At 39.0% G+C, this 27,833-nt stretch overlaps 1 protein-coding gene and 1 long non-coding RNA gene across 2 annotated transcripts in view; one reads left to right on the forward strand and one right to left on the reverse strand.

Annotated features, from left to right (window-relative positions):
* gdap1l1 (ganglioside induced differentiation associated protein 1-like 1) overlaps positions 1-23,671 on the reverse strand; it is a 45,484-nt gene extending 21,813 nt beyond the window's left edge. Inside the window, exons 1-2 of the mRNA XM_052031095.1 lie at positions 23,358-23,671; positions 10,732-10,924 (exon numbers count right to left, since the gene is read on the reverse strand). Coding sequence (XP_051887055.1) covers positions 10,732-10,924; positions 23,358-23,555 — 391 coding nt within the window. The 5' untranslated portion in view covers positions 23,556-23,671. The remainder of the gene's footprint in view (positions 1-10,731; positions 10,925-23,357) is intronic.
* LOC127578728 (uncharacterized) lies at positions 23,637-27,354 on the forward strand. The gene is made up of 3 exons (XR_007957565.1): positions 23,637-23,681; positions 26,553-26,631; positions 27,148-27,354. It is a non-coding gene; the product is annotated as an uncharacterized LOC127578728 (long non-coding RNA).
* The last annotated feature ends 479 nt before the right edge of the window (positions 27,355-27,833 follow it).

Genomic DNA, 27,833 nt, shown 5'->3' on the forward strand with positions numbered 1-27,833 from the left:
TAAACAAATTACAATTATCAACAGATAAAATCATCAATGTAGAAAAATGTTTTTACTATGTTGTTTCCTAATACTTTTTAACTTGAGCTGTTGTAGCTTGTATAGGTATTATTTTATATAGGTATTATTATATAGGTACAGTATATATAATATAGGTATTATTATTATATAGGAAATTTCTATATTGACTTATTGACCTAGAAATTGCAGTGTATAATATTGGTGCTTGATGCTTATAACAATGCAAATGATGCAAGTTTGGATTTTACGGTCTGGAGTACATGCATGAAACTAACTAATGATAGTGAATAAAACTACCCATGAAGATTGACCCTATTCTTTGTAAACAGGTGCCTTTTATATGGGGTCACTGGAGTTTAGCAACAATGACATTTATAAGCTAAGTGAGCAGCCAACCAGAATAAAGAATTCTGACAGGCATCAATGAAGAAAGTAAAGATCACTAACTTTATTTAGCTTTTAAAACAATTTGTAGAAGGCAAAATAAAGATTGGGATATACTCACTGAATAAAGATAGGAGCTGAAATATAATAAACACTTTAGGAAACTTACTGAACTTGCGAATGTTGCTCTAAAGAAATAATAATACACACATAGAAAATTAGATTTTTTTTCAGGGCCAGAGAGATTGTTCAGCAGTAGTTATGTCTTAGAGCATCATTAAAAAAATATAGTTATAGTTCTTCAAAAAGGCTCAGCATTTATTCTAGGTTCTTTATTACAATCAAAGTAGTGGAGAAAGAAGTTGAAGTTTATGTCCACTTGCTAATTCTGAGTTGATTGCTTCTGCAAAACCAAAATATGCTGCTGAAGAATACAGTATTATTGGCAGCAATTTCCAGATTTCCACATTTAACTTTGAAATTTTAAACACCAAAAATTGTTGGCAGTTTTACAGAATAGTTGTCTCCCCATCATTATACGTACAAATTCAGGGCTATTATTTTTTACACTCTTGTCAACTGTAGTTTCTAGGTTATTACATTCAAATGAATTTCTTTCATTTCAATGTGAGGATGATTTTCACAGAACTGGTTAGGTGCAGTATTAAAAAAATGGCTGTCTAAATGTTCACTACAAACTTGCATATGTAAACATTTTCCCCATTGAATCTATGTTACATAAAGTTCCTTGAACTGCATTTTCTTGACTTTGGTAAAGCAGATTCTCAGATGAGTATGAAAAACAGTCATGTTTAGTCAGAATAACAAAGTTCTAATGACAAATAAACATGTACAATAATTCAAGCTTTCGATTTAATTAATCAGCTAAAATGAAGTCATCACCAGCGCTGGTGCACATAGAAGTCTCAGACTATTTGCTCTTGTCAAAAAGTATTTTTCTTCCATGTGACTGTGTCCCAGTAAAGTCTCTTCAATCACAATAAAAGATGAACCCGAATTTAACAATGAATAAGAAGCTGTAAAATTCAACAACATTTAGCACAAGTTGCAATTGCACATTTACAAAAAGGATAAATGGAAAACTATCAGTGTAATGGAGGTAACAATCTTGGTGCTCTAATGACCATAACCTATTTGAGAGTTTCTCAAAATATTTGTGATATTATCACACTTGTTCAATTCTGTAAATTTGTTGACAAAATAAACCAGGCAAATACCAAATGCAATCATCCATTAAGCTGTAATATTGATACAAACTGATTTTTTTTCATTGTACTCAACTTCAAAGGCAGGAGACAACTTGAGAATTCATCTTCAGTTGTTAAATAAATATTTCATTAACAACAGAAAAATTACAAAAAATAGATCATTACAAAATTCAGCAGGAAATGAGTTAAACAAAAATAAAATTTGATTTAAAATAAATACATTGTATAAATAGGAATGATAAATAGGAATGATAAAGAGGAAAAAAAAATAGAAAAATGAGTTACATACAGGCAGCATTGCCAATATGGGAATTTCAGCTTTACAAATGGGGAAAGGCATTGTTAGCAACTTTGAGTGGAGTATTAGTGAAAAGAAACAGCTTGAGGCAACTTTCAGTTAATGTTTCAAACCTTAAATAGAACCAAATGTTCCTAATAAAAGTAAATATGAATGATAGAATTGATATTAATAAACTTCAGACTAAGCACATGTCATTGACATAAAAATTTTAATAGATATAAGAGATTTGATTTTGATACAAAAAATGTTATCCCATTTTACTTAGAAAATGAGAAAAATTTAAATGAGGAAGATGAACAAAAGGATTTTGAAGTATAAAAAGCACAAATTACTAAAGAAGGCAGAGGGTAGGTTGAGTGCAAATCCTGTCTAAACTCTTCAAAATTATATAAACTTTATAGAGTAGATACCAAAGGAATGTTTCCACATCTGAGGCATAGCAAAATTACATACCACAGATAACCACCTAACCAGCAAATAGGGAATTTGAACAAAACCTCTGCCCAGATGGTGAGAATGTGGAATTTGCTGCCACAAGAAGTGATGGAGGTGAATATTATGCATATATTCAAAAGGAGGCTAATTAAACAAATAAAGGGAAGAGAAAGGAAAGGAGAGTTATGCTGTTTGAGTTAGATAAGGAAAGAAGGGAGGAGAGTCAAGTAGAGCACAAATGCCAGCATGGACCATGTGGACTGAATGGCCTTCTTCTGGGCTGCATATTTCTATCTAATTCTAAGTAAGTTTAAAGAATTAGCAGGGAAAGAAAGGAAAAAAGTCACCCAGTAGAGGGGGTGGCCTGAGTACACAGTGAAAGATCCAATAATCTGTTCAACAGTCTCCCCAGCTTTCCCTATTGGTTTCTTCATTTAACTGGCTGCTTCTTGTTAAGTGTTGCTCCTCCTCCATGTTGTTGCTGTATCTCCTGGCTCTTCAGATAATGAAGACTAGGCCAAATTCCCTTCTCGTCCATTTCTTCTGTTCCAGCCTTCTTGCCTTTTGATCCCATCTCCTCTGCATCTCTATACCCCAACTGTTGTGTTTCCACAGCAATTCCAGTTCTCATCTCATTTCTTTTACCATATCTGATTTCTATCACTGAAATCCCACCCAATGTAAGCTTATACTCACAATGACACAGAGGAAGACCATTCGGCTCAATAGGTCCAAGCCAGCTCCTAGTGAAGCTAGGAGCACTGTTTGAGAATAAAGGGTAGGACATTTAGGACTGAGATGAGGAGGAATTTCTTCACTAAGAAGGTGGTGAACCTTTGGAATTCTGTCCCCTGGAAGGCTGTGGAGGCTCAGTCATAGTGTTCATTCAAGAGAGATTGTTAGATTTTGGGGTATTAAGTAGCTTAAGGGATTTAGGGATAATGCTGGATAATGGTGCTAAGGTAAAAGATCAGACATGAATTGTGGGACTAGTGTCCCACAAGGATCGGTTCTGGGACCTCTACTTTTGTGATATTTATTAATGACTTAGATGAGGGGGTGGAAGGGTGGGTTAGCAAGTTTGCAGATGACACAAAAATCGGTGGTGTTGTGGATAGTGTGGAGGACTGTCGAAGCTTACAGAAGGATATTGATAGGATGCAGAGCTGGGCTGACAAGTGGCAGATGGAGTTCAATCCGGAGAAGTGTGAAGTGGTACACTTTGGAAGGATAAGCTCCAAGGCGAAATACAGGGTAAATGGTAGGATTATGGGCAGTGTAGAGGAGCAGAGGGATCTGGGGGTTCATATCCACAGATCACTGAAAGTTGCCACACAGGTGGATAGGTTAGTTAAGAAAGCTTATGGGGTGTTAGCTTTCATAAGTCGTGGGATCGAGTTTAAGAGCCATGAAGTAATGATGCTGCTTTACAAAACTCTGGTTAGATCACACTTAGAGTACTGTGTCCAGTTCTAGTCACCTCATTATAGGAAGGATGTGGAGGTGTTGGAGATGGTGCAGAGGAGATTTACCAGGATGCTGCCTGGATTGGAGAGTATGGATTATGAGGAGAGACTATAGGGCTTTACTCATTGGAGAGCAGGAGGATGAGGGGAGACATGATAGAGGTGTACAAAATATTAAGAGGAATAGATAGAGTGGACAGCCAGCGCTTCTTTCCCAGGGCACCAATGCTCAATACAAGAGGGCATGGCTTTAGGGTAATGGCGGGGAAGTTCAAGGGAGACGACAGAGGGAGGTTTTTCACCCAGAGAGTGGTTGGTGCATGTAATGCACTGCCTGGGGTAGTGGTGGAGGCTGATACATTGGTCAAGTTCAAGAGATTGTTAGATAAGCATATGGAGGAATTTAAGATACAGGGATATGTGGGAGGAAGGGGTTAGTTAGTCTTAGGAGTGGTTTGAAGGTTGGCACAACATGGTGGGCTGAAGGTCCTATTCTATGGTGCTATGGAATTGATGAATGGTGGAGTAGGCTCAAAGGACCGGATGGATTACTCCTGCTCCTGTTTGACATATTCCAATGAAAGAGAATTTCTTTTTTGGAAAGGACCTTTGTTCAAAGTATTGCATGGAGCAAAAAATGGACAACAAAATTTTGTCAGATAAATTAATAAAGACATTTTTAATGCTATGGAAAGAAACTCTTGATCTAAAGTCTCCCTACATTAATCTGTTGATGCCTTTGCATGTCCTGTTGTTTCAACTGGCTGGGAATATCCACCTGCTGAGCTAGTCAGAATACTGATGTTGTTCCTAAACATTAAAATAAAACTAGCACTGGACTTTCTTTCTTTTGAGTTTTTTTGTAATGGCTAATTTTCATAAGGCACTAATTATGTCATTTGATATGTGGGTGGCTGTTCTGATTAATCATTAGAAAAGAGAAATGAAATAAAAAGGCAGTATAATGACAGGGCATTTAGGGCTGCTGCCGCATAGCTCCAAGAACCTGAATTTCAATGCTGTGGGAAATTTGCATGTTCTCCCTGTGACCATGTGGGTTTTCTACAGGTGCTCTAAAGACAGGCTGGTAGGTTAGTTGGCTTTTGTAAATTGCCCCTAGTGTAGGTGGTGGTGGGAGAATCAGACGGAGTTGATGGGCATGTGAGAAAAAATATTGTCTCAAAGAAATATGAATATATTAATCTATTATATGGTGGTAGGAAAATATTTAATTTTTAATATTTGTGCAAAGGAAAGGAGAACATCCCTCTGAACATTCAAAGCTTAGTTGCTGGGTCTTCAGTGGAAAAGGATACTGAGCAAGATGTAAAGTAGTCTACTGATTTAGTATCTTTCTTTACATAGCAACCTAGCAATAATTATTAAAATTGCACACAGTGTATGGAAAAAAAGTTCAAGTTCCATTTTGGGTAGCTGTGGACACTGGATTGCCTTGTTTTACTAGCTTTGAATTGCTCCTATGGTGAGTACAGAGTTTCCCTGATGTAGAGCCAATGAGCAAGGGGAAGTGCAAAACTGGGTCAAAGGACAACCAATATGTGGATCCAGCATTCAAAGTCAAGGGTCAAAGTCAGAGACAAAGTTCAGATCAAGATCTGGGATCGGTAAGTCAGGTCCAGGAATTGTGGAGCCAAGGATTATGGTGGTTGGGTCTCGAGATAAAAGGCTGGAGTGGAAGTCAGATGAGTGAAGTTGGTTATGAAGCTGTAGCCTGTGAGAGGAGGCTAGAAATTGGGGATTAACTTGAATTTCTGTTGTTTTATAACAAGTGGGAAACACTCTATAACCCTTTATTGAAAGCAATCCCTTTGATGATCTCGATTGGGCCACCTTCAAATCTTTTCTCACTACAACTAGGAAATTAACCTTCGTATGCTTCACTCTTAACAACATGCTAGCTTCTATTAAAATGAGACAAATATCCCAAGAGATGAAAAGAAGTGTGACCAACTAATTTAACTGAAGTTCTTTGATAAGATCTGGGTAGTTATTTTTCAAATTAGACTTTATCCTTTCAGTCTCTGGAATTCTGAAGCCAAAAACAATTTTGTACAAACTAGTTTAAAAATTCTTTTCACGTATCAAATATCAGCAATTTAGATGAAATTATTCACTGAAAGGTGTTCTCCTTTAAATAATTCATTTTGTCTGCTGCTATTCATGTATCTGATGCAATTTAGTGCTTCATTTAGAGTTTATTTCCTTATCTATTGATTTCTGTTTTTCAGGTTTCAGATGTCAGTGAAAGAAATTGTATCCTGATCTTCAGGAGGGTAATTCAGCCAATGGTCTTGCCTTGCCAAGGAAAAATGGGAACAATTAAACTCTGCAAATTTTGCAGTTTCAAAGGTAGTTCAATGCTGTTGTTTTAATGTTCATTGTATATTTGAATATCATGAAATGAGATTATGCTTGATCACCCATTGGCCCATTTTAAAATTTATTTAAAGGTGGTATCTTTAAATCAGTATTAGTAGCAGAGCTCCCAATATGCATCAGGATGAACTTTAGTAGCTTTGAAGTTTGGAATTGTTTTGTGAAATTGAATTGATACATGATATGATATTGGGCTTAAGTATATTTACCTCTGGCCAGCAGTTTGGTAGCAAACAACACATGGCGATGCCCCCCTCATGGGTCAGATTGTCCCTGACTTGTATATCTGCACATTGAAATGGGGAAGACAGGTTCAAGTTGGGGGTCAGAGTTTAGCACTTCCAGTCTCCTGCTCTGCTTGGTGATGACTCCAGCAACAACACACAAACACACTTGAGTTGAAGAGCCTGGATGCAATTCCACACTGGACCCTCCACTTTTATAATTTATTCCTCAGCCATAATTAAAAGGTATGTGCAGTTAACTTAATTGTTTATTTTTCTTTGTACTTTTTAACTAATCTCTAATAGTATAAGGGTTTTCTGACCAAGTGTATTATTTTTTCAATAATTTAATTTTTTCTACTTATTTAAATCTACTGTTCTGAAATATCTCTGACAATTAAACATTGCTTCCACCTTGCTAATATTAAAAGCCATCAGAGCAATCCAGAGGCAGGATCCAGGATCTACTGCCTGAGGTCTAGTCACTGCTCACTGTCCACTCAAGACTTGCCAGATAGCTGAGGTATCTAGGCCTCCAGCTCAAGTGGTTTCACAGCATCATGAAAGGTGTGATTGGGCTGGGGGAGTGGTGCTTGGAGGGCTTGGAGGATTGGGGGTAAGGGTTGGGGAATGCAAGCAAGTTTTGGTGGTGGGCTGAATCAAATTCAGCTTTGGCCTTTAAACTAATCCACTGCTGCACTTGCTAAATCTGTACCTTTATGGATTTTTTGCCAAAAAAACAGAGGAATAAATTCCCAAACTCCCTGTTTGAAGGGAGTCATATTGGTTGGCTATTAGAAATTGATATGTTTTTATTTAATTTGTTTGGTTGAAAAGTGAGGGAGGGAGTTGGGGGGTGGGGGGGAGTTGGGACCCAAAGTAGCAGTCTAACAGATGAGAAAGTTGAAGCAAATATTGAAGTTAGATCAAACATGTCCAAGTTGGCAGGGGCAGGACAGGGAGTGTGGAAGGTCTGATAGGCTAAACAGCATTTACTTTACTCCATGCTCTGAATTTATCTACATTACCTCACAAGTAAGTTAGACAAATTCAGAGCAATGGACTGGCACATGGGATTGTGATATTATAGCTATTGCTTAAACATGGTTGAGGGATGGGCAGGACTGGTAGCTTAATGTTCCAAGGTATCAATTCTTCTGGTGGGACAGAGGTGGAGCTGAGAGAAGAAGAAGAACATCACAGCAGTACTTGGAAAGGATATCCTGGGCGAACATCCAGTGAGGTCATATGGGTAGAACTTAGAAATAAGAAAGGGGTGATCACTTTGATAGGATTATACTAAAGGCCCTCCAATAGTCAGCGGGAATTAGAGGAGCAAATATGTATGGAAATTACAGGTAGGTAAAGGGATAATAGAGTTGGTGATATTAACTTCCCTAATATTGACTGACACTATCTTACTGCTAAAGAATTTGGTGAAGCAGAATTTGTTAAGTGTGTCCAGGAAAGTCTTCTGAAGCAATTATGTAAATGGCATCAGCAGAGAAAAGGCAACATTCAACCTCCTCATAGGAAATGAGGCTGGGCAAGTGGTTGATGTGTCAGTGGGGGACTACTTTGGGACCAGTGACCGCAATTCTATTACTTTTAAGATAGTAATAGAAAAAAATATGACTGGTCCTCAAGTTGAAGTCTTAAATTGGGGGAAGGCTAATTTCGATGGCATCAGGCAGGAATTCGCAGAAGTGATTGGGAGAGGCTATTTGCATGCAAAGAGATGTCTGGGAAGTAGGAGGCTTTCAAGAGTGAAATAGGAAGAGTTTGGGGCCAGCAAGATTAGGGAATCTTTGTTGATGAGGGATATCAAGGGTCTGGTCAGGAAAAATAAGGCATATGTCATGTTTACACAGCTGGGATCAAGCAAGCCTCTTGGGGAGCATAAGGGATGTAGAAGTACACTTAAGAAAGAGATTAAGAGGCATAAAGGGGCCATGAGATATCCCTGGTAGACAAGATGTACAAAAATCTTAAAACATTCCATAAGTATATTAAGAGAAAAAGAGTAGCGAAAGTATAGGCCCCTTTAAGGATCTGTGAGGCAAACTATGTACGGAACCACAGGAAATGAATGAGGTCTTAAATGAATACTTCTCTGTATTTACTGTGGAGAAGGACATGGAAGCTAGTGAGTTTAAGGAGGTGGTGTTGGAGGTCTTGAAGCGCATAAAGGTGGATATATCCCCCATGTGTCACCCGCCTGACCAGGTGTATCCTATGATGTTATGGGAAACAAAGAAGGAGTTTGCTGGGGCCTTGGTAGTGATTTTTGTATCTTCGTTAGCCACAGACTTGAAGATAGCTAATGTTCTGCCTTTATTTAAGAAGGGATAAACCACAGAACTATAGGCTGGTGAGACTCATATCAGTGGTGAGATAGTTATTGGAAGGGATTCTGAGAGACAGGAATTATTTGTATTTGTAAAGGCAAGGACTGATTAGGGCTTTGTTTGTGGGAAATTCATGTCTTATGAATTTGATTAATTTTTTTGAAAAGGTGACCAAGAGGATTGACAAGGGCAGGCAGTAGACATTGTAAGAATTAAGACATGTTACAGTTGTACAAAACATTTTGTTGGGCTAACTTGGAGTATTGTGTACAGTTCTGGTTACCATACTATAGGAAGGACATAATTAAGCTAGAGAAGGTGCAGAATAGGTTCACACGGATGTTGCTTGGAATGGAGGGCTTGAGTTATCAGGCGAGATTGGATAAGCTAGGTGTGTTTCCCATGGTAGGAATGTCTTAAACTAGGGGGCATAGGTTTAAGGTGAGATGGAGGAAGTTTGAAAGGGATCTTAGGGGTAAATTTTTCTAGATAGTATCTGGAGTGAGCTGCCAGAAGAGGTGGTGGAGGAAAGAACAGTAACAACATTTAAGCAGCCTCTTGATAGATACTTGAATGAGCAAAGCATAGGTGGGTATGGAATTAATGCAAGCAAGTGGGATTATTATGGATGGGCATGACAGCAGCCACAGATGCAGTGGACCGAATGGCCTGTTTCTATGCTGTACAACTCCATGACCCTATGTCCAAATTTCTGGCAAGCTCCCAAGCAGTTCACCATTAGTAATGTTAAGTTTGCACCAACAGCCTTCACATTTTCAAGAACGAGTAAGTTGTTCTGATTAATAAAAGGGTTTTTGAATTGTCTTCAAATTCGGAAGATCATTTATTTACACTTTCTTGTTAAAACCAAAAATATTTGAATTTATTTTTCCCATTCCAAAACTGGTAAAGCCACTGAAAGAAATGGAACAAGCAAATTCAAGAGGATGGGAATCAATGCAGAGGCAGAAGGGGAAGGGGTGCAGTTATCCTACATAGCTATTGGTCTGGAATATCCCTACATTTAGCCATGGCATGGTAGACAACCGCCAGTGAAGTATATGTGAGTCAATGCATTTCTGGCATCAGTGCCTGTACTTTGCACTGCAGAAGTGCTGGACGTCAGATTGCAACTGACCTCCTAGTCCCCTGCTCCACTCCGGACTGAGTCCAAGAGTAGAGCTCAGTCACGTTGAGTAGAGGAGTCAGATACATTTTGGATCTGATAAATACCAGTTGTAGGCACACAAATTAACTTACACAACAATGCACTCCTCCTCACCTCCAGAAACAAGCATTGTTGAAGGAAGCATTTTATGTACATTTGATCAAGTTGATCACAATACTATTCTCCCTTCATTAGTGTCCCTAATTTATTTTTAAGGAAAATAGAATTAATGTTTATTAACATTCTCTGAGTTCAAAGATTTCTGTAGACTTTGTTGTATATGAATTAAAATGCAATTTATAATATCACTGGGCAACTATCCACACATGACTGAAACTATTTAACAAATAAAACTACAAGCAAAAGGTGAACTCCCTAATTTCTGTCAAATATATTGTATATAAAAGTGTTTTAAAAATGTAAGAGGATGATTTCTTACATGTACTGACCATGCAGCAGAACAGGAGGTCAGTTGTCTCCAGTACTTACCAAACCTCTGTGGTGCAATGTGCAGGCATGGAAAGTCAAAGATAGGCTGACTCACAAAGAACACTTTGCTGCCAGCTCTCCACTGAGACATCAGCTAAAGGTAAGGATATCTCAGAGCAATACCTACATGTGGTTACTGTATACCTCCTCTTTCCTCCTCCACACTGATTGTCATGTAGTTATTACACTTACTATTAATGGTTTAAAAAGAATATTTCATATTCTGTTCTCTAAATGCTGTTATGTAATGATGAGTAATAAGATTTTACCTCCCACAAAGGTCTTCTCCAGATAATCAATAATTTGGTTGTAATCACTGATGATATTGTCCCCATGGATTACCACTGGCACTTCTTCACCTAAGTTCAGCCGCATAAACCATGGTTCTTTATGTTCAGTTAATGGTAAACTAACATCTCGTTCATCACACTGCACGCCTTTCTCTGCAATCAGTAAACGAACCTGAAACAAAGAGACAGTTTTCAGATGTCTTGTTAATGATATGAAACAAATGTAAATCGATACTGAATTAATGATGAAGTTAGGGTTAGTGTATGTATTCACTGGAGATTTGAGAGACTTTGCAATGACCTCTGTCTAATTCATCTCATTGTCTCTACTGGTGGTTCCAATGATTTGATTCATTCTTCTCATCCACAGTTCCTCTATTGGTGCAGCTTCCATCCCCGGGTCCTTTCCACGTCATTGATTCTAATAAAGAATATTGGCATCAGAAGTGAATTCTGAATCATATTTCATGCTGAGATAAATAATACATTGCACAAATATGCACAGGGCTAATTTCTTCAGGAGGCAACTTGGATAGTTTGAATACTTTAATTTGCGTGGCTAGCATGTGCTTCACAGGAAGGTTATTACTGGCACAGTGGGCTTTATTTTTGAAACTAATAGTAAATTTGTGAAAGTAAAGCCCGAGTAGAGATAAGCCGTTTCACTGTACTCTGAAAATAATGAGATTGTTACTAAAATTAACCAGTTGAGTAATATAGTCAGCATGTTACTACATCCTCCTAATATCTTTCGGGGTAATGTAATTAACTTGATCATTTCTTACCTTAGCCACTCTAGCTCCTCGCTCCAAGGTAACTTAACTTTCTGGTTGTACCTTCAGCAATCCCATTAAAGACCACTTTACCCACTTCAAGTATTCAGAAGACTAATCACATGTGGGTGTATTGTGGTAGTCACATGCCATCCAGTTCAGTAACAGAGTCAGGCAAAGTTCTTTTCAGGTAGGGGACTGGAACAATTAAGTAATTTTTTTTATCAACATGGCAACGTATATTTGATTGTTATTAACATTGGATTGATTGTGGATTCATTTCTGTGCCATGAAAAGCAAGTTCAAATTGACTGGTTGAAACTCTCTATATATCACCATATCTTGGTGTAGTAGACAATATTTTTCTAAAGGTTCGGCTATGTATTTCTATTTTCCACACAATACATCCTTTATAGGGGAGTTGTGATGATGAAAATAATAATAGAGCAGGTGCTGGAAGTCTGAAATAAATCAGAAAATGCTCAAAATACTCAAGAGGTAAAGCAGCATCAGTGACAAAAAAAAAGCGTTAATGCTTCATCAGAACTGGGAAACAAGGAAACACTTCAATTTTAAGCTGCAGAAGAGTGGGGAGGGGATGGATAGGATAAAGGGAATACCTCTGAGGCCAGAGTTGGCATGGGGAGAGGCTCCAGATGGTCAATTGGTTGGTAGGTTATTGAGGAGAGTGAGCAAGCAAATCTGAACCAAGGGACATAAAAGCTATTAGATGAGAGCAGTCAGAGATGATACTCAGTTAGATGACCTTGGATGATGGTCAGAGTAAAGCAGATGATGATTAGGGTTGTTCTGACAATGGGAGGAGGGATAAATGATTCTGAGAAGCGTGTGTTACTGAATAGTTAGTTCCTGGAGGATACACCTTCTAGAGTTGTAAGCATATCTCACTCAGAGATTCAGACCTTCTTGCCTACTGTCAATTAAAAGATTTCACATGGCCAGTGGCCATAAATAGAATGACTTTTGAAATGATGGCAGGCAGCCTTGTTACACCGACATTTTTCCTCCAAGCAGATTGACCAGAGGCCGTTCACCCAATTCTACTTAAACCAGAAATGGGGTTGTAAGACAATTGTTTCCCATTTAAATTCTTACATGCTCCCAATGCATCCTTTCTTGGGAGTTTAGATTCAGCCCTACATTTCAAAAATCCTTCACTAGCTACGAAGCACTTTAGGATGTCCTGAAAATGTGAAGGATGCTACATAAGAGCAATTTTATTCTGATGTTGCAATTTTTAAAATGGCATTGATTCATAATGGTTTTGAATACATGTAAAACATATAATGTAAATGTAGCCTTAATGCTCTGTCTCATTTCTGTATCACAAAAAAGAGAGGCATTTATTAGAATAAAGTACAGTGAGAAACAAAAAGTTTAACTATAGAGGTCCTCTCCAGGTTACGAACACTCGATTTATGGACATCTCGTACATATGAACGAACATTTGAGAGACCGGCGGCATGGAAAGGAATAGATTTGCCAGCTGCTGTGGGGTTGCAGGCATCTTCTGCCAGGTGGGAGCAGGGCATTTCTGTGTGCCTTTTCTCCGCTGCACCCCCCCCCCCCCACCACCTCCCCCCCACCGAGCCACAACAATCTTGGGCTGGGCCAAACCAAGCAGAGCTGGGGGTACTGAGCAGACTCACTCCTCACTCACTGAGTCAGTGAGGCCAGCTAGCAGCTGCTCTTCCTGCAACTGCTCGCTCTCCTGTGACTGCTGTTTGCATGATCCTCTCCCACACACTGTTTTACTGCTTTCGTTCATTTCCAATTTACAAATAGTTTGAGTTATGAATAGTTCTCAGGAACAGAACCCTGTTGTAACCTGGGGACTGTCTATAAAGTGGGTAACTAGGAAGTAGGATTAATGAGGCTCTCAGCAAAGTCTATTGCATTATCTGATCTTGCATAAACTTACTGCTGACTTGTAAATGTTATACTGACCTCTAAAAGTAACATGATATTTGTTAGGCATTTTCAGAGCAAGCAGATCAGTTGCACAAATTTGAGTTCATTTATTAATCTCAGAAATCATGCAATTAGGGTTATTTGACCCATCAACCTGGTATTTCCACAGACCACATAGAATATGTGCAATGGGAGGAGGAGGCTCTATTAATATCCCCAACCCAATGATGGCAAGGCCCAGCCTGTGAGTGCTGAAGACAAGGATCAAGCATTCACAGCCATGTTCAGTAGTGCCAAATAGATGATCCATCTTGGCTACCTCCTGAGGACACCACTTTCACAGAATCCAGTCTCCAGCCAACTTGGTTCACTTCATATGATTTTGAGAAACAGCTGAGAGCACTGGTTATGGCAAAGACTATGCGACTGAATGACATTCCACCTGTAGTACTAAAACCTGTGCTCCAGAACAAGTTGCACCTCTCTTTCAGTACAATTACAACACAGGTGTTTACCTGACAATGGTAGAGTCCACAAAAAGCAGGACATATCCAATTCTGCTAATTATCACCCAATCATCTACAAGATGATGGAAGCTGTCATCAACAGTGTTTTCACTGCAGGAGTTTCATAGACAGTGTTCCAGGTCTAGCCATCTTCAGCTGCTTCATCAATGTGTTCTTCCCGATATCATAAGGTCAAAAGTGGGGTGTTTGCTGATGATCAAATAATGTTCATATTCATTCTCAACTCCTCAGCAAATGATACATCCAAGTCTGCATGCAGCAAGACCTAGTCATATTCATGCATGAGATGATGAGTGGCAAGCAACATTCCCACCACAGAAGTGCCAAGCAATGACCATCTCCAACATGAGTCGAACCACTCACGCTGACAATCAATGGCATAACCATTGTTGAGTCTCTCACCATTAATATCCTGCAAAGTCAAAAGTCAAACTCAAAGTCAATTTTATTGACATATGCACAGCTATGCACAGGTGCAATGAAAAACTTAACTTGCAGCAGCATCACAGGCCCATAGCATCATATAAGCATCATTCACAAGAAAAACATAAACATAAATGATGCCCAGTTCTTATAAGAAGATCGCCATTGGCCTGAAACTCAACTAAACCAGCCACATTAATGCTGTTTCTACAAGAGCAGATCAGAAGTTGGGTGCACTCTGGTGATTGACTCACCTCTTGACAACCTAAAGCATTTTCACCATCTACTGCAAGTCAGGACATGATGGAATATTCTGCACTTGCCTGAATGAGTGCAGCAACAACATCCTAAGAAGCTCAACACCATCCACGACAAAGCCCCCCACTTTAATTTGCAGCTTATCCACCACCCTAAACTTTCATTCCTCTCATAACTTGGCACATTGTGGCTGCAGTATGTACCATCTAAGAATGCACTGCGATTACTCACCCAGGCTACTCCGACAGAACCTCCCAAGCTAATGACCTCTACCACAAAGGACAAGGTCAGAAGATACATGGGAACACCAACATCTGCTGAGTACCCTCCAAGTTGCACACTACCTAGACTTGGAAATATATTGCCAGTCCTTCACCATAAGGACCACCACTTTCTCAAGGAGAACTAGGGATGGGAAATAAATGCTGGCCTCGCCAGCAATGCTCAGATCACAAGAATGAATTAAAACAAACGAGAAGTCCTATTAGGGATTCTATTCATCTTATTCTCTTAAATGAAAATTACTCATAAGATTAACACAGAATATCCATCAGTCCACATTTCCACCAATCAGCACAGGCTGGCTTCCATGGGCATCACCTTTCACTGCCCAAACTTTACAATACAATGCCAAAGAACCAGTTAGACCCTGAATTCTTCAACCCTGATTCCTCCCCAAAATGTTATTCAATTCAGTGATATAAAACATGATTGATGCAAGCTGTGATATTAACCAATGGTCTACAACACAACCATTTACAATGAAGACTAGTGTCAAATAAGGTTGAGTCATTGCTCTATACTCTTATCAATATTTCTTGCTGCAGCATTGTACTCACCTCCAGCAACCTTTCTCCAAGTGTAAAGCACATCTTCAGAACTAACGTGAAACTGTTCAACTTATAACAACTACTCTTTAAAACCAAGTTTACATGAAACTCAGTAGGTGAGCTTCAGTATGCAGATAACACTTGCATTTGTGAAAGCTGAGCGGCCGAGCCCCAAGCCATTGTCGATGCATACAAGAGGATGGACCTCACACTTAATATTCACAAGACAAAGCTCATCCACCAAATTGCCCCCGACAAGAAATGTTTATGGCAAGACTCCGGAAAACATGGACCACCTCCTATATCTTGGAGGCCACTTCTCAATGAAGGCAGCCACTGATGATGAAGTTCATTGCACCAGCACAGCCTTTGGTTGACTGAGGAAAAAGGTATTTGAAGATTAAGATCTCAGACCTGGCACAAATGTCAAGGTCTACTGGGCATGTAGGAAGGCAGCAGTGATCCGAGACTTGGATTACCACTAGCAAGCATCTCAAAGCCCTGGAAAAATACAACCAAGGCTACCTCCACAAAATCCTCCAAACTCATTGGAAGAACAAATGAACCAATGTCAGTGTTTTTTCTAACACTGACATTAATTCCAACATCCCCAGCATTGAGGCCCAGGTTACCCACAGTAAGCAACATTGGGTAGGCCTGATCGTTCACTTGCTTGAGACAAGACTCCCAAAACAGAGGGTAGACGAGGATAGTGCATTTGATACTGTTGATTTGGAGTTTAGCAAGGTCACATGTAGCCATGATCAAACATAATATATAAAAGCCCATAGAGTCAAAGGAAAGTTTGGAAAATTAATCCAAAATTGTCAGAGTAGTAGGAAGCAAAGAGTAAGTATTGATGGTGTTTTAAAACCTGGAAGGCAGTCTATAACAATGTTCCATAGGGCTTTGTGCTAGGGCTCATGCTTTTCATGATATATGTTAAAATTTTGGTCCAAAATGTAAGTAGCATGATTAGGAACTTTGTGGATGATACTAAATTTTACCATGTGGTTGTAATGAGAGAGTAAGGTATGGACTTTAGGAAGGTATCAGTTGGTTGCTCAAATGGAATTTAATTCAGAAAACTATAACGTAATCTATTTGGGGGAGCTCAATCAAGCCAAAGGAATATAGAAAAAATGGTAGGATACTAAGAAGTATAGGCGATCAGATAGTAGTGCACATTTATAAATTCCTGAAGATAACAGGACACGTAGATAAAATGCTAAGGAACCAGGCAAGGTATTTTCACTTATAGGTCTGAGCAATGAGAACAGGGATTATGTTTTCATACCTTTAGCTAAAGCTTCTGGATTACACATCCAGTAACATAACCACTTTAACCATAAATCACTGGCCAGCCTATAGTCACCACAATTCAGCATGGATGTGACAGCACTCATGTGGGTTCAGAAAAGATTGATAAAGATGTCAAGAGGACCAGAAAATTGTAGTTTTTAGGTTATAGGTTGAGGATTTTTTTTCAGAAGAGAGGAGGATCATGCTTGAATTAATTGAATTTTGTAAAAAAATGAGACCCCCCATATAGAATGGGTCGGAAGTTCTTCCCTTAGCGTATAGGTCAGTAACTAGAGGTTATGGACATAAGGTTTTTTCTGGAAGGAATAGAAAATAAGTTCAAGATAATTTGTTTCAACTATGGGGTGATAGGTGTCTAAACTCAACAACTAAAAGGGCTGGTAGAGAGAAAAACCTTCATCACTGTAAAAAGTACTCATTTGAGTATTGTTTGAACTGCTGTGCCAACAAGGCTTAGGAGCAAGAAAGTACTAATTGCCTTGATATTCCTTTTTCAGTTAGGATGAACACATTGATATAAGCAGTCACCATCCATGTCACAAATTTCTATGATTCCATTATATAGATTTCTAATTATTGTCTCTGAAACCAGAGTTGCATAGTTGTAGGCACAATGTGCCTCATGCAATCTACATTCAGATAATGATCATCATTACTGAAGCAAGCCTATTTTTTCAAAAAAGAATTAGTTATATTTAATTGAATTTAAATGTTCCAGCCAGTAGGGTGGGGTATAAATATCTCCATCACATTAGTCAAGGCTGCTTGCAAGTTCAGTGAAACAATCATTTTTGTTAAAGAATTGCAACAGTATTAATCAGTTTGGCCAATACCTCATGTACTCCTATTTTAAACAGTGTGTGCTGGAATAATGGTGAAAAAAAATTACATTCAGGTTAGCCATAGGAACATCTGAATAGAATGAACAGAATGATATTTTGAAATGAACATTATTTAAGAACAACACCTTGATTAAGCAGTCACCTTCAAATAGGATATTGTTGAGTAAACTGGTCATACATATCTAATGTGCAGTCCACAATATGAAGTTTAGGACCTGGAATATCAGACCCTCATGGACAATCTCAAAATTGACAGATCTGAACGCTAATCTGCTATCATAGTTTGGGAGCTCATACGCTTTGACACTGACATCACCATCATCACACTGAATGAGAAACCACAGGCAGGAGGTGACCAGTTTAAAGAACAAGGCAATGGGTACACCATCTTCTGGAGAGGAAAACAAGAAGAGGAATCCCATTAAGAATGAGCTGGTCTGTTATCTCAGCAATTCCCCAGTTGCCTTATGATCCATTGGCTCACTCTAACATGGAACCAACATGCTCCTGTCATCAATGTGTATGCCATAAACCTGGAAGCTTCAGATGAAACCAAGGAAGACTTCTACTTTAACTGACAAAACGGCCTGGTCCATTTCATAAAGCGAGAGAACCAATCCTCCTGGGTAACTTCAATACCAGGGTGAAAATGGACTCAACTTGTTGGTAAGGCATGATCAGCAAGGAAGAAGTAGGGAAGGATAACTTCAACAGGGTCCTTCTCTTGACAAAATGCTTGGAGCATGACCTCATAATTACAAACACCCTGTTTTGTCAGAGTGAGAAGCAGAAGATATAATGGCAACACCTGAGTCAAGGCACCACTTCGATTACTATCATTATCTGAGCCACAGACTGCAAAGATGTTCACTTCACCTGTGTCACGACAGGCACCATTGACTGCTGGATGGACCACCACCTGATCCGCTCTCTTATCTCCATCAATCTGACCCCAAAACATGAGCAACAACAGAAGTGTTGCTGCAAGAAGATCAATACCGAAGTTCTTGTGCACCCAACAAAGGCAACTCTTCTCAGACAGCACCTCACAGACACCCTGTCAACTGCCAGCCAACATGAGTTACAGAACTCCCACAGCTTATGGGCTGACCTGAAGTCTGCCATAATTGTTATCTATGAAGAGACTCTTGGTTTCTCGACCAAAAGGAACCAGAATGGGTTTGAGGAGATCAAGGACCTAGCCAACCACAAATGTGAGGCATTCCTGGATTAGAAGCTCCATTTTTACTCAAGAGAAAAGAAACAGTTCTACAGGCACCTGAAGGCAGTCCAACAGAAACCCCATGACCCAATGAACAGATGCTGGATGGAGAGAGTACAAAAAGCACCGCACTGATGGCCGAGGTTCTTAAGTGCTGTAATACCATTTACAGTCCAAACACCAAAGGCCCTATGCTACTGAGGGTGATGAACAGAGGTCTAGTCATCAGGGGTATAGAGGCCAACAATGCCTGCTGACAGGAACACTTCAAAGATGTCCTCAACCACGACTCTGTCCTTGACGTGAACACCCTAGACTCCATTGCACAGCAACCTATTCCACCAACCTTGCTGCTACCCCTGACCAACAGGGAGTCGAGAATGCTATACTTGAACACAAAGATAACAAAGCTTCAGAAGTGACATTATCTCTGCTGAAATCCTAAAACTTAGTGTAAAGTGCTCCAGGCACAAATACATAATCAGGGAAGAGGAGAATATACCAGGAGATCTCAGAGCTGCCATAATTGAAACCATCTTCAAGAAAGGAGACAACTGAATGTTGTAAGCACTATGGGGTCTCCCTGCTGATTGATACAGGGAAAGTGATCTCAGCTGCCTCCTCCCAAAGCTGCTCCCTAAATGACAATGAGGATTTTGTGGCTCTATAGACATACCCGACGTGATCTTCACTGAGCGGCAATTTCAAGGAAAATGCATGGAACAAGCACCGTCCACTACACTTGGCCTTCTTCAACCTTACTAAAGTCATTGACTCCATTAGTCTGCCCAGAGAAATTTATCTACATCTTACGTATGCCTCACGATGGCATGCAAGCCATGATACCAACTGTCAGGAATAATTTTGAGAACCTTGAAACTATGCATCAGGAGCCCATCAGTATCCTGCATAAGTGGTGGAAGGAATAGCCCACTGCACAAACTACTTACCTACCTGCTCCATCAGCCACCTCCTGCCCCATCTGTGGAAAGTTTGTGCTTCCCACATTGGCCTCGTTACTCACCTCAGAAACCACAAAAATCAGAATGGAAATAAGTCAACTTCAAGCCCAAGTAGTGGCAAAGAAGGAAATAATAAGACCAACAGAAAGTATTTTATAAAGCTACACATATAGATGAATGAACCCTTCAGGTAAACACTAACCACATTGATGTTCAAAACTTGCATTCATGTTTGGATTGGGAATATACTAAACAATACATGCCACTTGGATTTGGCAGCTATCCGAATACAAAGGGGCAGTGTAGTACAATGGGAGCAATTGGTAGAGGTTGTTTTGCAGATGTTTAGTGTAAAGCCCATTCTCTCATATGCTTCAATGATATCTTGGAGTTTGGCCTCGGAATATGCACAAATATTAGTACTGCCTGTGCACTGAAGCTTGATATCAGTGGTCAGAGTGACCTTGGTTCTGGAGCGGTGGTGAAGTGGTTGAACAGTTTCCCATTAGTCCCATAGATTAACCACTTCAACAGGAAGTTTGTCAGAGATGCAATGCAATATTGAAGTGAGAAAGATTGAGAAAAGGATTGGAGCAATGACACAGCTTGCATCTGAATAACTCAATGGTAAACACATTAGTCCGAATCATAGCTTGCATCCCATCGGATGATAGATGTTGAAAGGTAACCAATTTCTGAGGGCTGCCAAATTTGAGAAGGAATCTCCAGTCTTTCTCAGTTGATAGGCAAAGTCTTTTGTCAGAGTAAAACATCTGTAATATAGTGGTTGGTGCTGCTCCACATGTATTTTTCTTGGAGGAATCATGCAATTCTGCCTCTTCATGGATGGAATTAACATCAGGACCATGGAGTTGCACTTTGGCCATTGTGAGGAGATGATTGAGAAGAACCTTTGCAGTGACTTTATTTATAGAAGACAGCAATGAGACCCCTGTGTAGTTACTACAATCATATTTGTCTCCTTTCTTGGTCAAGAGGTCCCTGGATGTAAGTGATGAAGCTGTAATTTGTATCCAAAAGTTTCTCTCTGAGGTTACTCTTGTGGGTATTTCTTCTCGTAGAGAGTGGTGAATCTCCGGAATTCCCTGACCCAGAGAGTTGTGGAGCTGAGCTTATTAGAAGTATTTAAAGTGGAGGTAGATACATTTTTGAAAGATTGTGGGGGGGGGGGGGGAATTGAGGGGAGCTGGGATTTGTTACAGAGAAGGAGTTGAGGTCTGGGGTGGATCAGCCATGATTGTATTGAACAGTGGAGCAGGTGTGGTGGGCTGAATGGCCTACTTCTGCTCATATTTTCTTTTGTGCTCCTGTGTGTTAAGTTTTGGAACTTCAGCAGAGATTCTTCAGCTCTTGGAAAACCTTTTTTCTAGCCCAAGCACCCTAGGGTCCACCTTACTGAGAGCCAGATTGGAGGAGAGTTTACCAAGGACAGAGAGTCAATCAGCAACTGCTGAAAGGAGCATTTTGATTAACTCCTCAACTGAGACTCTCTATTGACACAATTGTCCTCGATTCTTTCCCACAAAATACCATCTAGCCCAGTGTCACTCCCAATCCAGACTAGCATGAGATTGAAGAGATTCTATGTCAACTGAAAACATCTGGGCTTTTTAAATCCGGTCTTTGTACCTCCTCATGTCAAACTTCCAGGTTAATATATGTTTACAGTGATGCAAAATTTCAAAAAAGAAAAAAAATGTAACAAAAACTGGGGTCTCCCTGGTGATTGTGGTGGATAGCACACTGGGTCAATATAAAAAGGCATGTATTATCTTTAAAAACTTGGTTTAGGAAAACGGCTATGTATAGTTTTTGATTAGAAAACATAGCAAACATATGACTGATAAAATGTTAAAAATGTCAAAAATGTCTACTTTGGTTTCAGAGAAACCACTTTATCTTACAATTTGTAAAGTAAATATTTACTTAGTCTGACTAATTTTAAGTTATATGTAGCATATTGGAGAGTTGGGTTAAAGTACATATATGCGAGTAATTTCATATTGGTTTTGATACACCTGACTACAGGTGCAGTATTAGTTATTAAACAGGTCTTTAGTAATCAAAGAACCAAAGGAATGAAGGCCACATTGGTGAAGATTAATGATATGGATGTGTCAGAGAAAATGACATTGGCATATTTCAGGAACATAATTTCCATGATCCAACACAACAGTAGAGGATAAATCCCCTTGTTAACAAATAGTTCACTGCAGTATTGGATCAGTAACATTAAAAACTTAGGGCAAGGCTTGTATGTAACATTTCCGGTCAAAGCTCAATACAGCAGAATCAAATTTTAATGTGTATGCGGGAGAAGTGCATATTGGTGAAAATGATGTGTGCATTGATACTTCAAGGTCCAGTACAAGACAGAATTCCAGTCAATGTTCAAATGACCTCAAAAGACAGAAGAGCTGTTCATATTCAATATCTGAATGTGAGATTGGATTCATTTATACTCTTTCAGTCACATAAAGTATGCAAAATTGCTTCTTTTTAAATTGCCGTGTTTCCTAATAAAAATGTTTGTCTGCTGTACCAGCACTTGTTCATATTGCACTCAAAGGCAAAGGAAAATCCCCCTCATACCAGTGTTACCGATCAGGAACTATGCTTGATTTTAAAATCTTATACGTGTGTTAAAAATGTCGTGTGCAGACTTCTTTTACTTCCTGCAATTCTGCCAATGTTGGGGAACGAATGGAATTCTCCCGTGCATCCCAATGATCAGGTCAAACACCTTAAAGGACGTTTTTAAATGTATCTAAATTAGCCAACAAAAACCGAGAGCAAGTCAGAAATCTTTATACATGTCCTAGAAAGCAGATGTGGACACGGCAGGGGTCAACATTTGAGAGAAAATAATGGAATGACATTCAGAATCAACCTGCACCGGAAGATCTAATGTCGCTTGATGAAATCTAATTGCAATGCCTTATTGTCTTATAATGCGAGACGTACGGAAGTGTTTACATTGCCTCGTTCTTCTCACGGTTTTACCCGTATGCTGGTTCCACTAGCACGACCATCCAAATGCCACACACGATCATCTAAGGAATTACTAAACCTTTGTCTGCATTATGCAACAATGCGATTGTGTACAGGTGCTCCTGTGAAGAGGGGAGCTCTCTACATTATCCCATGCTTTTATTTTTCGAGACATGTTTGGGCATTGCTGCAGTTTTCCTCCAAATGACATTCCTCAAGTAAAACGAAAATCAATGATCAGTTTCACCATCTTCAGTAAAAATCTTTCACATTACCTCCTACGAAGCATCAGCATATTGTAATGAAAGCAACAAGGCGAAATCTGCAGATTGTAAGCACGCGCTGTTGGAAATAATCAGTAAAAATTCTGGTATTTTCTTCTTGTGAATAAAAACAAAGTAAGTGTATTAAATAAAGAGTGTCAACACATACAACGTTATAAGGGTATTCCAGCTCTATTGTTGTGCACCCTTGTTACCTACAGCGAACTACAGTGTTTACCTTCTGTGAGCTGAAAGACTGAGTCCAATGATACAAGACGATACCGTCGCCGTCTTTTTCGTTTTTATCGGAGAGAAACCCCGCCTGTTCTTGAGCCGGGGTGCTGCTTTGTTCGCCCTCGTTGATTTTCCCATCGTTTTCAGTTGCTGAGATCGGCCACCAGCTACAGTTCGAGGCAGGAGAATTCTGAGACGCCATGACAGAAGGAAAAAGGGCGAGAAACGAGGTGGGGAAGCATCAGCCTCAGCATCAGCACCAGAACCAGAAACAGGAAGAGACCCAACAACCTCCAACCTGTCACAGCATTTGATATGTATAGAGTGTGTACGTGGGCGTGCATGTTTCTGTTTATTTTAGAGTTAAGATAATCTAAGAACTTACATTAGAAAGTAATAATTGTTGATAATTATAGTATATTTGCAATCATTGGGATAGGCTGCCTAAATACTACATTGCAGAATGGAACATCCAATGGCTGTGTGCAGTTCAGTAGATTTCCATTTAATTATGCTCATACTTGTGGATAACTTGCAGATGAAAGCCTATCATTGATGCTTGAAGAGTCCAATAGGAGCACCCTGCCAGTATAGGTTCAAAAAGAGCTAACCAGACCAATGTCACTTTTGCCTTTTAATCCGTCACCTTGTAGACTACAGCAGATTAAATGCTCTTCCAGGTGCTTTTTGAATGTGTTGTAGTTTTCTGCCACTACCACCCTCAGGTAAGGAATTCCAGGCTCCCATCACTTTTAGGGTGACAATGTTTTATATCATCTCTCCCCCAAATCTTCTACCTATTGCTCCTATCTATGACCTCAATGCTAAGAGGAATAACTTCTTCCCATTCACATTATTCCGCGTAATTTTATACTTTCTTCTAAAGAAAACAGCCTGAGACAAGCCAATCTCTCTTCATTACTAAGTATTCTCAGTCCTGCCAACATTATCACAAATCTTATCTGTATTTTTTTCTAATGCTATTGCATCTTTATTGTCACAAATGTGTAGAAAGGTGGGGCTGAGTGTTGAGGGTGGATGGCTGAATGCAAACAAGGACATAGGTACCTCCATCCATAATTATCAAAAAAACTCATGAGGCCATTGACATGTACTCATCAGTTTACCCTTAACATTAAGGGCATGCCTGCATCATGTAACATAGTGCCAGAACCATTCACATTGCTATAGTAGCAGCCTAGTAGTCTGCACGGTTCTAGCTTGGCCTCCCTACACACGTATTCAATGGCCCATATCTTGCACCTGCTGAATGAAGTTCAGATTTACCTGTTGTGATTCCCCAGAGAAAACTTGTGGTCAGAGCTAGCTTGATTCCTGTACATAGCCTTGTGCATTGATTAAACTTCCTTTGATATAATGGGATCATATGTTAGGGTAAGAAAAATACTTGTTTATGAAAATGGTGAAAACACTCCTTAGCTGGCGGTCAAAACTGAAATTCAACGTATAAATGAATACTAAAACTATTTACAAAATCAAAGATGTAAAAAACTAAAGAAATAATAAAGAACTTTATGCACTTAAGTACTTCTTTTTCCCTTTGCAGATGATTACAGCAAGTGAGCAGTTCTCCAATCCCCTAGGTAGAGGACAGAGAGATATGGAAAATGACAGCCAGCACTTCTGCCATTTCCTTCCTTGTTTCTCTTAACAGCCAGAGATACATTTTATCCAGGTCTGGACTCTTGAGCTCACGATCTACTGTATCTCATTGTGACCTCGCACCTTACTGTCTACCTGCACTGCACTTTCTCTGTAGATGTGACACTTTATTCTGCTCTCTGTTATTGTTTTACCTTGTACTACCTCAATGCACCTCATTGATCTATATGGACAGTATGCAAGACAAGCTCTTCACTGTACCTCAGTACATTTGACAATAATAAACCAATCTACCAATATTAGTTTTGTTTTAAATATACAATATTCTAAAATAATTTTCTCCATATTTTATATAATTTCTAATATTTCACACATCATTAATTATAATGCCTGTACCATTTCCCTCTTTTATGATGCAAAGTATCAAGTTGGAACCAAACCCATGTTTTCTATTTCCTCGTGATTACCTTTTCCCTCTCTCCAATAGATTCTAGACTTCCTTTTATAATCCTATAATAAATAACTGAACTTAATTACTCAATTATGCACATACTGGCTGATTATTTTTATTGTCTCTAGTATTAAATATTAACAACAAGGGAGTATTAGAATGAATTAATTTATTTGTATCTCAGGCATATTTTCTGTTTGTCATTTAACAGTGACAACCTTTATGTTTGTAAAACACCTCTGGGTCTTGCTTGCCAATATTTTTTTTATGTCCTCTCTTTACCTTCCTCTTTCTTTTGATTTTATCTTCCTCTCTTGCAATTCCTATACTCCTCTGAGCCCGCTGCAGAATTGAAGCCTCAGAATTTGGCTTCCCTTTTAAGCATTTTCCTCTCCTTTATGCTTCTTGACATCCAGGGAGTCAGGATTTTGGAATTCTACCCTATTTCTTAGTAGGAGTCTCACCTCTTTTTTCAAACAAACAATTGTAATTTTTTTGTCCTGGCATTCAAAATGGTTGATGGTGTTCAACTTTAGCCAAATGCAGCATATTATCTGTGGTAGTGTGGACCCTGTAACAATACTTTTAATTGTATGTATGATTTTGTTTGAGTATAAATGTTCTGACATTATCCTTCGCTTTATCATTCAAGATATACGTGCATGCAGTAGAAAAGAACTGCATTAGAGGATGGAATCTCACAACATAAGAATATTGCCATGATCAGCATAGCACAAATTTTACCAAAATAAGAACAAACATTTGAAACTTAAGAAAAGGACTAAATCTGTGTATTAAGTGTCTTTGTAACTTCTCTATCTGGCACGTATTAAGGCAAACCAAACCTTATTGCGACCCTCGGTCTTTATTACATTAGTCAATAACTAATAGGCCAACGATCAAACATCATAATTAACCTCAGTCTTTTGGGTCATAGATGGAGAAAAAAGGGTCAAGGTTTCCATTCTAAATCTGTATTCAGTGTCTCCTATTCTAGGCATCAGGTGGGGGCTAGAGTGGACACAAATGTGTTCTGCATGGATATGGCACTAAAACTTCAATTCTGCAGAGTCAGAGTCAGCCTGATACACTGAGTATTCTGTTATTTTTTTGTTTGCATTTCAGATTTCCAGCATCTGCAATATTTTATTTTTGGACACAAATATGGAAGAATTTGTGAGCGGCTTTGAGCAAGTCTCATTTGGTATGTTTCTAATTAGTCTGCAGATTTAATATTATTCTCGACCTCATACATTTATCCTTTGAGTCAGCTACTGTAAAGTTGACTTTCCAATGTCAATCTGCAATGCTTGAGTTATTTTGGAGGAGATCAGTATGATAATCATTCATTTATAAACATAGACCAGGACTTAAAACTTTAATGGGTTGTGAAGGAACAAGTATTGGATCATCTGACCATTAGATACACAGCATGGTTTTCTTTTACATTGTCTTCAAAGCAAAAAAAGGATTTTGCAATGTGATCAATCTAATATTTTAATTATATGTAATTCATGTTGAATTTTTTGACAGAGATGTTTATTCCCTCTTAAGTTATCTCTTTTCTTCCCTGCAGATCTAATCTTGCATGCCTGTGATTGTGCCTGGACCATGGTTAATTTCAATTTTTGTTCCTTTCTCCATTAAGTAAGATGATCTATTAAATGATGATAGGTCCTCCATCAGCAACTTAAATTTAAATTTTATATTTTATTTACAGTGTGATAACAGGCCCTTCCGGCCTAACGAGTCCACGCCGCCCATTTTTTAAACCCAAATTGACCTACCCGTACGTCTTTTAGAATGTGGGAGGAAACCGGAACACCTGGAGGAAACCCACGCAGACATGGGAGAACGTACAAACTCCTTACAGACAGCGACGGGACTCGAACACCAATTGCTGGCGCTGTAATAGTGTCGTGCTAACCGCTACGCTACCGTGCCGCCCACTCTAAACTTTATTTCAATACCTTCACATTCCTTAGAAGATGTGCCTCTTAAACACATTTTTTTTAAACGTTCCATTCACTCCTCCTTAATAAACCATTTCTTTGGGCCTCTGAACATCCTCTGAACAGTTTGGGTGTCAAAAATAGTCTGTAATTTTGCTAAGTGAAACTTCTTTCATGCTCATTTCAATATGAACTTAATCAGGGTAAGTCATTACTGATTTATTGCAAGGATTATTTTTGGTGTCTTATATAAATATATATCAAGAATGCATAATAAAAACGTTTAAATTACTTGATTTTACAACAATTGCAAATAAGTTAATAAAATCCTTGCTGCTGTCTCGAATCTTAAGTAATGGCAACAGGAGAGTGATAGATTCAACTTTAATGATCTTTTGCCTCAGCTCAGGTTCTTTTATTTTTCATTAGATACAATAACCTTCATTTAACCTTG

This window comes from Pristis pectinata, chromosome 16 (assembly GCF_009764475.1).
Source record: "Pristis pectinata isolate sPriPec2 chromosome 16, sPriPec2.1.pri, whole genome shotgun sequence".
In the NCBI taxonomy this organism is placed as follows: domain Eukaryota; kingdom Metazoa; phylum Chordata; class Chondrichthyes; order Rhinopristiformes; family Pristidae; genus Pristis; species Pristis pectinata.